Below are 12,539 nucleotides of genomic sequence, written 5' to 3'. Positions count from 1 at the left end.
TCCCTCACACCCTTCCCTCATTCCAGCTTGTCCGGGTCCCTGTCTCCAGTGTCAGAAGTGAGCAGCCAGAAGGGGTGGGTGGGAGCCATGCTGTCCCCCCTCCCCGAGGTCTGGGGGGCAGTAGAAAGAAGGCTCAGAGTCAGGGCGCAAGCCTGTGTTTGCTTCCCTCAGTCTGCTCGGATCCCCGGCATGGGCTGGGGGCATGGTGGTGCTCCCCCTGCCTGAGGCCTCACCCTCACCCCAAGCTGGAAGGGACAGACCAGAGAGTGAGGGACTGGGGAGTGCCTGGGCGTGGAGGCAGGGGGTTTACACACGTGTGCAAGCATGTCTGCGTGTGAGCCCAAGATCAAAGAGCAGCCCTGAGGTGACCTGGCGGCGGCGGCCGTGGCGGAAGGCAGCTGGCTGGCAGGGAACGCCAAGCGGCCAAGCAGAGTGGAGTCAGGGAGGCCACAGCCGGGAGCCTCCCACCCACCCCGACCTGCCCCAGTCGGGGGCAGCCACAGGGTCAGGAGCACCTGCAACCAGGGGCCAGGCCCAGCCCAGCCCTTGAGCCCAGAGTCCCAGCAGTGGATCCTCAGGACGCAGAGTTCCCCAGGAGCCCCTGGAAGCTCAGAGGCCTCTCTGTGTCCAACACCTTCCCCAACTCCCAGGCCCTCCCCGAGAGCTGTCTGCCTCCAGCCTCCAGTTCAAAGAGCTCAGCGGTTATTTTCTTCTTTTTTATTAACGTTATATATAAAGATGGATCCAGTAAGAAAGCAGAAATGAGAAGGCTGGGAGGGAGTGGGAGTTGGCTTCGTTCCTGCCCGGCTCGGGTGGGACTCTGAGATCTACCTCGTCTCTCCTTGCTCCCGCACCTCCTACCAAACCCAGATCCGGCCGGAGCCCACATCCCTGTTTCTCTCTGCTCACAACGCATAGGCAGGTATGTCCAGGAGGAAAAGGCCACATAAATAGGAAACCACAGTAGGGAGGAGGCTGTTTCTCTCTGTTGCTCTTAAAAAAAAAAAAAATTACTATATATATAGCTAGTCTATCACCTCCCCTTTTCTTCGATGTTTGACTACATCAGGGTGGGGGAAGGTTAGCTCTGGCAGGACGTCCGGGCCAAGGAGGGTGATGGCCACCCCCTCACCCCTAAAGGCACGGAGCTGTCGCCCTCCCCTCTTTCCCCGTGCACCTCACCCGCCATTCTCCATCTGCGGGAGCAATCTGTTTCCAAAGTCACCGGAAAGGGGATGGTTTGGGGTTTGTCTTGCCTGGCATGCTTCCTTGGAGATTTGGGGTTTGGGGCCCAAACTGCCAACTTACTGCAGGAGACAGAGGAAGAGGTGGGTGGGAGTGGGGCAGAGCTGAGGTGCCCATGCAGGGGAGACTGGTCCTATCTGGTAACAATGCCCTTTGTTTTCCTAATTTTCAACAGCTTTTAAAACCAAAGTTGTGCAAAGTCCTGTACACGGAAGAAATGGGTCCTTAGGAAAGACCCCTGAGACCCACCGCTCCTCTCCGACCAGAGGAGGAGAGAAGACAGAGATGGTTCCTTGAGTTCTTCCCTCTAAAGCCACAGATATTAAATGATTCCCTCACTTGGGGGGATTTCTTTGGTTTAACCCTCAAATCTGAAATGAGGGCTAGAAGTGCAGGCTGGGAGCTTCCTGACATCCCCACCCTGAGTCCTGGTCACGATGTCCAATGTCTTTTTGACAGAGGGGATGCTCGGGAAGTGGGGAGCCACAGGTGGCTTAGGAGGGACCAGGCCTAGCAGGTCCTGGGATCCTTGGTGCCTGGTGCCCCGGCCCGGGCCTGAGCTGCAAATGCTCCGTGGTCTCCCTGGTCCCCAAGGTCTCCAGTCTGCGGAACGAGCACTAAGTTTTAGAAGCTGGAAGGCGATGGGCCATTGAAAGCCAATCCAGGCTCCTGGAGCAGAAGGGGAACGGCTGTCCCAGCTGGAGTGGAGTGCCCCAATATCTGGAGGGGGACCCCAGTGCCCAGGCAGGGGGAGGGAGATTCAGGGGACATCCGTGGTCCATGCAAATTTCATCTGGAAGCTCTCGGGTCCCTGGAGGAAGGGGCAAGGAAAGGGGGCAAGGGGTGCCTTTTCCCCAGTGCTCCTCGATGATTCCTGAGTGTCGGCTAGGACAGAGGTGCCTTCTGCCTGGTCCGGGGTCCTTCATGGGAGGTTCAGGCCAGGTGGGTGCTCAGTACACAGCCCCAGGGTTGGGCGGGGGCCCAGGGGAGGCGTGATGCAGGGCGGCCGGCTGAGGCGGCTGCTGCTGTAAGTGGGGTCCACTCAGGTTTTGTGCATGGTACCAGGAGTTGGTGGGGTCGTCCAGATAGCTTGGGGAGGCACTGTATGGGAGCGGTGGGGGCAGCTGGCTTCGGGCAGGGGCCGGAGTGGAGTGGGAGGAGGTGTCCCAGAGGGCGGGGGACGGCGGTGAGTTGCAGGCCATGGAATCACTGTTGTTGGGGCTGTGCTCCAGGGGCACCTCCCCGTTCTTGTAGAGCTTCTTAAATTTGGAGCGGCGGTTCTGGAACCAAATCTTCACCTGCGTGGGAGGGCATGCAGAAAAAGGAGAGCAAGTTAGCCTTTCAGGATGCTCAGCAAAAACCCCAAGAGGACCCAGCCTAGAGAGAGCAAGCCCAAGTTCAGCCCACCCCATTTTACACACAAGGTCCAGGCAAAACCCAAGGGTTTCAACCCAGGGCCAGCATCTTTATTCTATCTGGGCTAGAACGTGGAGAGGAACATTCCACTCCCTGGGTCCAAAGTCCGCTCTAGTGCGTGACCTTGGGCAAGCGACTTAACTTCTCCCATCTGCAAAATGGGGATGCTGAAAGCCCCTACTTCATAGGGTCATCACGAGGCTCAAATGAATTCGGATGGATAAAGAACTTAGGACCGCCTGTGTGGTAAGCAATCAACAAAAGGCAGCCAGTGGGGTGGGGAACAGGCAGTTCGTGGCATTTGTTCACATAAGAAACCCATGGGCAGAGGTGCACAGACCTACAGAGACAAACACACACCCACGTAAGCATCTCCATGTGCAGGAATGCACCCATTCACAGCATCGCACTCACACACCAGCTTATAAAGACACACACAGGCTCAGAGGCACCCAGATAAATGCCCTGTGAACATGAGCACCCATGGGCACCCTGGGACTGGCTCACGGGGGTGACCTGGGGACTCAGGAGCAGGTGAGCCATGATTCCCCACATTTCCCTTGGGGTATCTCCCCCTCCCCCTGCTGTTCCCCACCCCATGACTGATACAAACAATGAATCAGCTCCTCACGGGGTGACCCAGATTCCCAGCGGACAGGGCCCCACGCAGCCACCCAGGTCCGCCTGTCAACACCTGTAGGGATCCAGGCATCCAACAGCCACTCCCCCCTGAGCAGGGCCAGCCTGCTGGGGGGCTCTAGGAACAGGCTGGGGGGAGGGGTGGAGCTCACCTTTGAGTTCTCATCCCCCTTTGGTGGGGTATCTCCCTCCCTGGCTTGGTGCAGAGGAAGGGGTGAAGCATTTGGGTCAAGCACTAATGTGGTGTTTGGGTAGAAGCGAACATTTCTGTACACATGCTGGCCAGTGTGCACAGCTGTGGATGCAGCCATGTACACATGTCCCTCCATCTATAAACACAATGACCCTTGGAAGGTCACACTCCTGTTGCGACCCTTCCCACATGTACACTGGCCCATTGGCATGTGTGCAAATGTACACGCATACACACGTGTATGTACGCTGCTACCCACACACGCCTGGCCTGCTGGCCCGGAGGGGGGGCCCAGACGGGAGGTGAACTCCTGTTAAGTGAGGGACAAGCCCTGCGGAGAAGCGTGGGAGCCAGGGCGTCTGGAGTAAGGGGAGGATACCTCTCCTTGTGGCAGACAGACACAGTTGCACAGGTTCACAAATAATGCACGCCTGTACACGTTTTAATGCAGAAACTTCCGACAGCAGTTGTGGCTCGGCATGGGGGAGGGGTGGCCTTCGCTCAAAAAGCGAGGGTTTCAAGGGCCTGCCGGCGATCTCAAAGGCCAGCCAGTTTGTCGGCGCCTGGGGAGCCCCCGGGTCCCGCGCGGCCCCACCAAGCCCCAGCGGCCGTCGCCGGCCCCTCACTGACCTGTGTCTGCGTGAGGCCCAGCTGCGCGGCCAGCTCGGCGCGCTCGGGCAGCGCCAGATACTGGGCCTTCTGGAAGCGGCGCTGCAGAGCGGCCAGCTGGTAGCTGGAGTAGATCGTGCGCGGCTTTCGGACCTTCTTGGGCTTCCCGTTCACCATGCGCACCTCGGCTTCCGGCTCCTCCTTCACGGATACTGCGGGCAACGCATGGGGCGGGGGGCGGCTCAGCCTGGGCCTGCGCCCCCTGCGCCCTTCGCGCTCCCGCCGGCAGTCCCAGGCTCCCGCCCAGCGACTCGCTGCGGGCCGCCCGCCTGCGCGCTCCGCCGCCCGCGCCCCGGCAGGGTGTTGCGGCGACCGAGCCGGACCGGGGGTTGAAGGCGGAGACCCGGACCCGGCGGCCGCCCACGACGCGCGCCCCCAGCCCGCAGCTCCGCGCCCGGGCCCCAGAGCGCCGTCCCCGGCGCCGGCCACCCGGGCGAGGACAGCCGAGGCTTCGGTCCGACGCCTGCCCGGCTCGCCTCCCAGCCTCGCGTCTGCTCGCCACCCTCCTGCCGGCCGCCCCCTTCCCGCCCCACCTTGCCCTCCGTCACCTCTCTCGCTCTTTCCCTCCTCTCTCCCTTCCTTCCTTTTTCTTTTCTAAACTTTTTAATTTTTTTTTTATTAAATCTTGGAATCGTTTTAGATTCTCAGAAAAGTTGCAAGCATAATACAAACTCCCTCTTCCTTCCTTCCTTTCTCCTTCCTTCTCTTTCTTTCTTGGCCTTTCTTGGGTTCCTTTCTCTCACTTTGTCTCTCCACATTTCTCTTTCGCTCCTTCTCCACCCCTTCTCTTTTTTTCACTTTTCCACTTCTCAGTCTCTGCTTCCGTGTGTGTGTGTGTGTGTGTGTGTGTGTGTGTGTGTGTGTGCCTTTCTCCAAGTTGCCCTTACCATTCACCCCCTATCCCCGGCCCATTTCCAGAGGGTCCCTGGAGTTTCCAGTCCCCGTTGTCTAACCCCAAGCCTTGCCACCCGTTGGAAGAGTTGATGTGCCGGCGAAAGCAACTCGATTCAGAAGTCCCCTGACACCCCTCTTCTCCTCCCTCCTCTAGCTGGCCCCATCCTCACCGAGACCCCGGCGCACAGCCTTGCGACTGAAAGGTTGTCTGACCCCTCTGGGGTCACTTAACCCACCCTGCCTAACTTTAGACAGCACTTTTATTTTTTTAATCCCCTCAACGCGTCCCTGGATCTGGGGTTCAATTCCCCGTCTTTCTCTCCCTAGGGGAACCCTCCAGGCTCTCACCTGGATCCTGGGCGGGCAGCGGCTGCTCCCGGTACGCCCCGTATTGCCGGTAGGAGGCTCCATAGGTATATTCCGACTTTGGCGAGTAAGCGCCCGTGCCCGCAAGCCCGTTGAGATTGAACTGGTGGTGGTAGGTGTAGGGGTTCACGGTCTGGCCGTAGGGCTGGCCCGAGTAGTAGTCGTGCTGGGGAGCGCTGTAGTAGCCCAAATCGGTGACAGAAGACTCGGGCAGGGTGGGCGAGTCCTTGGAGCCCGCATGGCAGCTCAGCGAGCTGGAGATGTCGGTCAGGATGCTGCTGAGCTTGCGATCGAAGGAGCCACTCATCCTGGCGGGCGCCGCGGGTCCGGGGGCCGGCCTGGGCCGCCGAGCCGGAGCGGGCAGGAGCGCGGAGGAGGCACAGGAGACGAGGCGGGGGTGTGCGTTCGGGGGGGCGAGGGGAGGACCCGCAGGTTCTCGGGGGAGGGGAGGCCGAGGGGCGCCTAGACCATCGCCGGCCTTCCGGCGGTCGCTGCGCGCCTCCCGTCGCGTCCCAAGCCACAGTCAAATGCTGCCAGCTCCGCCCGGCCAGCCGGTTATAGACTCAATAGTGGAGTCGCGGAGGGAGGCTCCTGCGCTCTGATTGGCTGCAAGTCTTGCCTTCGAGGCAAAACATGCTCTTGCGCTCTTTCGTTCTCTCTCTCTCTTTCTCTTCTCTCTCCCCCATTCTTTGTTGTTACCCAAAACACACACACACACACACACACACACACACACACACACACCCCTTGCTACTCCTCCCGTGGCTCCCACCCCCAGTTCAGATAACCCCTCCAGCGTCTCTGCAGGAAGGCGTAGGGGGCGGGTGTCTCTGCCGGGCGCCCCCGGGATTTGCCAGTCTGTCTGTCTCCCTGGCTGTGGCTGGGAGGTGGGCTTAGGTGCGATGGAGAAGCAGGGGAATTTGCCCATTGGGCGTTTGTAGAGGGAGGTGGTCCAAGGTGGTGTGTGTGTGACACTATGCAAATAACAGGCGGACAGATGTGCCCAGAATGAGAAAGACCCAGGGCTCATGAAAATACTTTAAATTTCTTTTACAATCAGAAGAAAAGGAACAGACACTTTCAGTTGAAGAAAATGTTTGACTATAGGATATTGATTTATTTACAGCGATGCAGTCATAAAATGTAACCTTGAATGCCTTTCCAGAGAAAGGGGCCCATCAGGACAAAGTGCCACAGGACCGTGAATGTCATAATGGGACCGTGAGGGTCCTGTTGGAGAGGTTGGGGGGTGCGGCTGGAGTGGGGGAGCAAGTGGGTGTGGATTTAGGGGTTTATCCAGAGGGTGGAGGGGCGTAACCTGTTGGGCGATGCTGTTTCAGAGACTGCCTGAGCTTGCTGGAGGGAGCAGGGGACCTGAGTCCCCATGAGGCTGGGTGGGACACGGGCTGGCTTTCTGTGTGTCTTGGTAAGTCTGGGGGGCCTGTTCTGGGCACTGGGGACAACACTAAAGGAATGCAGGCATTTTTAGAGATCAGGTATATGGGACGGGTGGACTTGGTGCATGTGGTGTAAGGGTTTCACGTGGTCCACAGTATACAGACATGCACAAAAGTGTAGGAGTGTGTGTGTGTGTGTGTGTGTGTGTGTGCATGCAGGAGTGGGCATAGGGGAGAGTATAAGCCGTGTGAGTGGAGGGCTGTGGGAGGGGGTTTCTGCGTGTGCATGCATAGTTGTATGCAGATGTATACAAAACTTTTAGCGCCTTCCCAGTCTCCAGTAGCTCCAACCCATGATGGGCCACTGAGTCCTGTCCCTCGGAGAGGGCCCTGAAGAGGCTCCCCTTCCTGCCGGCGGGTGCCTCTTAAGTCCTATTTGGCCTGCAAAGTCATCCAAGTTGTTCCCAAGCCTACAATATTTCTCTATTCCACCCCCTATTCTGCTCTCCGCCTTCTTTTGGGGGGGAGGGGAAGGTCCTCCAAATCTCAGGTCCCGGCGCGTACGACCTTCACATGGGGCAGCCCTGTCAATTCTTCCCTGTCCCCTTGAGGGGCACGGCTGGGCTAAGGCCACCAAGGACACGCAGTGCCAGCGCGCCACCTTGTGGTTATTTCTGGACTCGGCAGCCTCCCATCGTCTCGCCGGGCCCCGGGGTACGGGTTTCCCTCGCAGACTCCCCCGCCTGGCAGATAAGTGTGCAGGGGGCTCTGTGCCCCTGTCCAAACTTAGACTCCGTGGGCAGGCTGCCAGGAGCTCCCAGGGCGTTGGGAGCTGCAGCTGGCGGAGGCAGAGGGCCCCGGTCCTCGGGCCGAGGGGCTGGAGGGCCTGCCAGGTCTGAGCTGCTCCGGGGAGGCCGCAGCGTGGGAAAGGTGGGGGCGGGGGCCGGGCGAGGGGAGCGCTATCTGTCTGTCTATCTCCGCGTCCCCCTAGCGCCTATCGCCCGCCGCTCTGAGCCCGTGGCGGGGCGAGTTGCCACCCGCTCAGGATGCCCTCTGTTCTGTTGCCAAGAGGGCGCCTAGAAAGCCCGAGGCGTTGGGGGCAGCGAGGGCACTGGCCCGGCCGGCTCCCCTCCCAGGATGGGAGCGGGGGAAGAGGTCAGGGCCTGCTCTGGAGCACCCAGCTCTCCCCAGAAAAGAGACAGCCTATGGCAACCCCCCCTCTCATGCCTTCATTCATTCATTCACTACGGAGACAAGGAGGGCCGGGTGATTGGCAGACGGCAGGGAGTTAGTCTGCCTTCTTTATGAGGTCCTTGAAGAAGCTTCGCTCCTTTCTCTCCTCCCCCACCCTAACCTGCAGCTCCCAAGTTCAGTGAGTGAGCACTGGACTGGGAGTCCGGAATCCTGGAATCCTGCAAATGTGGATTACATTAGGCTAGTTTCTGTGCTATATTCGGCTCAGAGAGTCTGAAAGAAATGGACAAGACCGCACAGTGAAGACTTCAGTGAGCAATTCAACAAGGTTGGGTACGGTGAGATTAGCATCTGGTTCTCTGTTGCACTTTACGCTCCAAGACTCTAGGGACTGTATCTTGCTGTTCACTATCACCTCCCAGATACCTAGAACAGGTCCTGACACACACAACCTCAGTCCTCAATAGATGTTTGTTGAATGAATAACTGAGATTCTCTACTCCTGGAGAGGGACTGAATCATTTTGTCTGAGTGTGCTTGCAGAATGACAGAAAGGGAAGGCGTGGAGCCGGCCCTGGTGTCAGGCTACCTCCCTCCAGGGTAGAAGTAGCAGCAGCTTCCCAGATAGGACCATGTGTGACCTCAGAAGGGCCCTGTCAGGTCACTGGGACTGGGGCCACCTGCCTTCGCCCAGGACCCTGCAGGCTCGGAGTTGGCAAGGCAGTGGGAGGATGTAGTGGGATCAGTGCTGCCCAGTGCATCTGCTCTGGGCCAGCATGATGAGCAGGTGTCAGCCGGGCCAGAGTCCCGCGGCTGGTGCTGGGATGCTGCCGGGTGATCTGTTGGGAGCCTCTGCGAGGCTGGCGGGACAGGGGAGCTGTGGTCCATCGCCCACCCTCTCCCTGGGCACGAGAAACGCTAGACTGTTGAAGCAAGCTGCTTCTTGGAACCCAGGTATCTTGCTCTCTGGGCACGGCCACAGCAGCTGGGCTCAGGAGGCGCTGGATCCCAGGGGAGGAACACAGGAGGAAGGCTGGAGGCAGAGGGAGAAGCGGTCCAGACCTTGCTCTCTCCTTTGCCTAGGGAGCGGACGCCATCTAGTGGTCGGTATTAGGAGGCCAGAGTCCAGCTCCACCAGGGAGACCCAGGAAGGGAGTTTCGTGCAAAAGCCCCACCATCATACTCAGAAAGAATATGGTCTTCACAGATTTTAGGAGCCCTATCCGCACTAAATATTCACTTTTCCTTTTTTGTTTTTAAATATTTTATTTATTTATTCACGAGAGTCAGAGAGGCAGAGGGAGAAGCGAGCTCCCTGTGGGACCTGATCCCAGGAACCTGGGATCCTAAACTGAGCCAAAGGCAGACGCTTAACGACTGAGCCACCCAGGTGCCCCTAAATATTCATTTCTCATCACCACCATGCCTTACTCTGCAGCTGCCATCTCCCTCCCCTGCACCCATCCTTGTCCAGCCAGTGGGTCTTTCTCTTAAGTTTGTCATTTGTAAATCAGAAAGTCGATTATTACGGGGCACCTAGGTGGTTCAGTTGGTTGAGGGCCCAACTCTTGATTTCGGCTCAGGTCATGATCCTGGGGTCGTGAGATTGAACCCCATGTCCAGCTCCTCACTCAGAGGGGAGTCCGCTTCCTCTCTTCCTGTCCTTCTGTCCTTCCCCCCGACCCTGCACTCTCTCTTTCTGCAATAAATAAATAAATCTTTTTAAAAAGTGGACTATTAGATGGTCTCTAAGTTCCCTTCAAACTCTGATTCTAAATTCTCGAACTCTTGTCATTCAAGGGGGAGCTCACCTTCACCATCTCACCAACCTCCTTGGACATATACCCCAGACCTCCAGCCCTGGGCTGTCTGGATGTCTCCTGGAGTCCTTTATCTACCCAATAAATCCCTCCTGACCCTCTACTGTTCTTGGTGCTGGGGACAGAGTGATGAACAAGACAGACACAATACCCTCTCCATGAAGTCCAAGGTCAACAGGAGGAGTGGACACAAAAGCAGCCAGTTTTGCTATCATGTGACATGTACTGGGACAGGTGTGGCATGCTCTGCTGTGACACGGTGACATGGAGGCAGGAAGATATCTGGACTGAGACCTGAAGGTTGTGTGAGATTCAGCCAGAAAAAGCAAGGATAAGGGGAAGAAGGGAGTTCTGGAAAAAGTCTTTGCAAAGCCTCATGGGACTGCCTGGGGCACAGTGTAGGGGAAGGATTGGCTAAAGGGAAAGCTGGAGACCCAGAGCACAGAGATCTTAGAACCCCAGAGCGAAAGAATGGGGCGACAGGGAACCACTGGAAGATTTTAATCAGGGGAGAGACATGACTGGGTGTTGGTTCTAGAAGGGTCTCTCTGGTTGCTGTGTGGGGATGAATCAGAGCTGACAAGAACAGAACCTGGGGGGACAGCCTGGAGGCTACTGAAGGAGCCTGAGCAAGAGAGCTATTGGGTCCAGGGTAAGGAGGAGGCAGTGAGGATGCAGAGAAGCAGATGGGTTTGAGAGACAGCGAGGAGGAGGAATAGTAGTGCTTGGAAATGGACTGGAGGTGAGTGACCAGGAGAGGGGACAGTGGGGACTAGTGGCAACTAAGTGGAAAGTTTGAGACCATTCTCAGTGAGAGAGGAAGAGAGAACACAAAGAAGAGGGACTGCTTGACGAGCAGCCCTTTTAGTTTAGTTTTGCTCTTTTCAACCTTTTTGCAGAAAAGTGCACAAATCATAAATAACGAATTTGTGCGACCCAAATACAGCCATGTAACTGACAGCCAGGGTGGGAAGCGATGGTACCAGCCCTCAGAGGCCCCCTCAGGTTTCCTTCTGGTTATGACACCCCAAGGCTAAAGTCTCAGCTCCTACTATTAAAGGTCAGTTTTGCAAGATTTTGAACTTCGAAATAAATGGAAGTATACAGCGTATACTCTTTTATGTCTGACTTCTTTTGTTCAAGATTATGTTTGTGTGAGTTTGATATTATTGGATATATTGTAGATCATTCATTTTCGCTGTTTCTATCATGTGAATATACCGCCATTTATTTATCTGTGCTGCTGTCTGTGGGCATTTGAGTAGTTTCCTGTTTGGGACCATCATGAGCAGCGCTACGGACATTCTTGTACATGCCTTTTGGCGCGCACTGCTGTTGGGTACCTAACGGTGGACTTGTGGGGCCACAGGATGTATGTTTGGCTTTTAAAGATACTCCGGGGGGGGGGGCGCCTGGGTGGCTCAGTCAGTTAAGCGTCTGCTTTCAGCTCAGGTCATGATCCCAGAGTCCTGGGATCGAGTCCTGCATCTCCTGCTCCTCTCTTGTCTCTCTCTCCAACAAATAAGTAACATCTTAAAAAAACATTTTTTTTTTTTAAAGAAGATATTGCCGGGGCCCTTGGGTGGCTCAGTTGGTTGCGTGTCCAGCTCTTGATTTCAGCTTAGGTCATGATCTCCGGGTTCGGGGTCGAGCCCCACATCAAGCTCTGTACTCAGTGAGGAGTCTGCTTGAGATTTTTTTCTACCCCTCTCCTTCTGTCTCTCCCCTGGCCCTCCCTCTCTCTTTCTCTCTCTCTCTCTCTCAAAGAAGTAAAATCTTAAAAACGAAGAAGAAGAAGATTCTGCCTAATCATTGTCCCAAGTGGTTAGGCTCAGTCAGCTCAGCTCTGACCATGCTGAGTGTGACCGGCTTTACGGGAGCTGTCCAGCAGGTAGTTGGCTCTAAGGGTCTGAAAAATCAGAGTCTGGGATGGGAGATGCAAGTTGGGGGTTTGATGGATGAGATGGTTCTGGAAGGGAGGGACAGAAGAGAGCCAAAGAGAGTTCTAGGGCGACACCTGGGAGAGAGTGGCCAGGTTGGTGTCAGGCAGTGCAGAGGGCAGTGTCTGGGTGGCCCCGAGTGTGTCTGCGGGTGCTGCTGTCGCTGCTGAGTGTTTCAAGGAGGAGGGAGTGGTCAGCAAGGTCAAATCCTGCTGGGGACGTGCAGTTCAGGCAGGATGAGGACGGAGATGTGCCCTTTGGGTGACATTTCAAGGGGTGCAGTCAGTAACACCAGGAAGAGCGGGTTCGGTGGAGGGGAAGTGGGAAGGTTGTTTACAGCTGGTTGAGGGGCAGTAGGAGGGGCGGAGATGGAGAGAACAAGTGCAGGCAACGCTTGCCGAGGAAAGGCAGGAGGGAGCGGAAAGCGCGGTCGCTGGAGGGTATTTGGCACATTAGGAAAGGGGTGCGTGTGTGTGTTTGTGTGTGTGTGTGTTTTAAATGGAAGAAAGCTTGTTTAGATGTCAATTACAGCAGCCAGCAGAGAGGGGTTCATCAAAAGATCCATCCTTGAGTAGGTGGGAGGGAAGGATCTGGAGCCCCACCCAAGGGGGGAGACTCACAACATTTTCTCCCTGCCCTTGAGTCAAGAGGGAAGATGGAATGACAAGGGCTGGCTTTCATGCAGCACTGACCGTGACGGGCACTGGTCAAGCCTTCTACACCCGAGTTCCTGCCCCACTACTCTATAAGTGGCCACTCTCCTTTC

The 12,539-nt window shown here is 56.7% G+C and overlaps 1 protein-coding gene across 1 annotated transcript; it reads right to left on the bottom strand.

The window, feature by feature from the left end:
• Positions 1-702: 702 nt before the first annotated feature.
• On the bottom strand, positions 703-5,945 carry DLX3 (distal-less homeobox 3). The gene is made up of 3 exons (XM_082708540.1): positions 5,405-5,945; positions 4,124-4,314; positions 703-2,543 (listed from the first exon to the last, which is right to left on the bottom strand). The coding sequence occupies exons 1-3, from the start codon at positions 5,727-5,729 to the stop codon at positions 2,196-2,198; spliced, it is 864 nt and encodes a 287-aa protein (XP_082564666.1). The 5' UTR covers positions 5,730-5,945; the 3' UTR covers positions 703-2,195.
• Positions 5,946-12,539: the final 6,594 nt, after the last annotated feature.

This window comes from Mustela nivalis, assembly GCF_964662115.1.
Source record: "Mustela nivalis genome assembly, chromosome: 17".
Classification (NCBI taxonomy): Eukaryota; Metazoa; Chordata; class Mammalia; order Carnivora; family Mustelidae; genus Mustela; species Mustela nivalis.
Note: the sequence above shows the minus strand (reverse complement) of the source record. Positions and strands in the feature narration are given on the sequence as shown.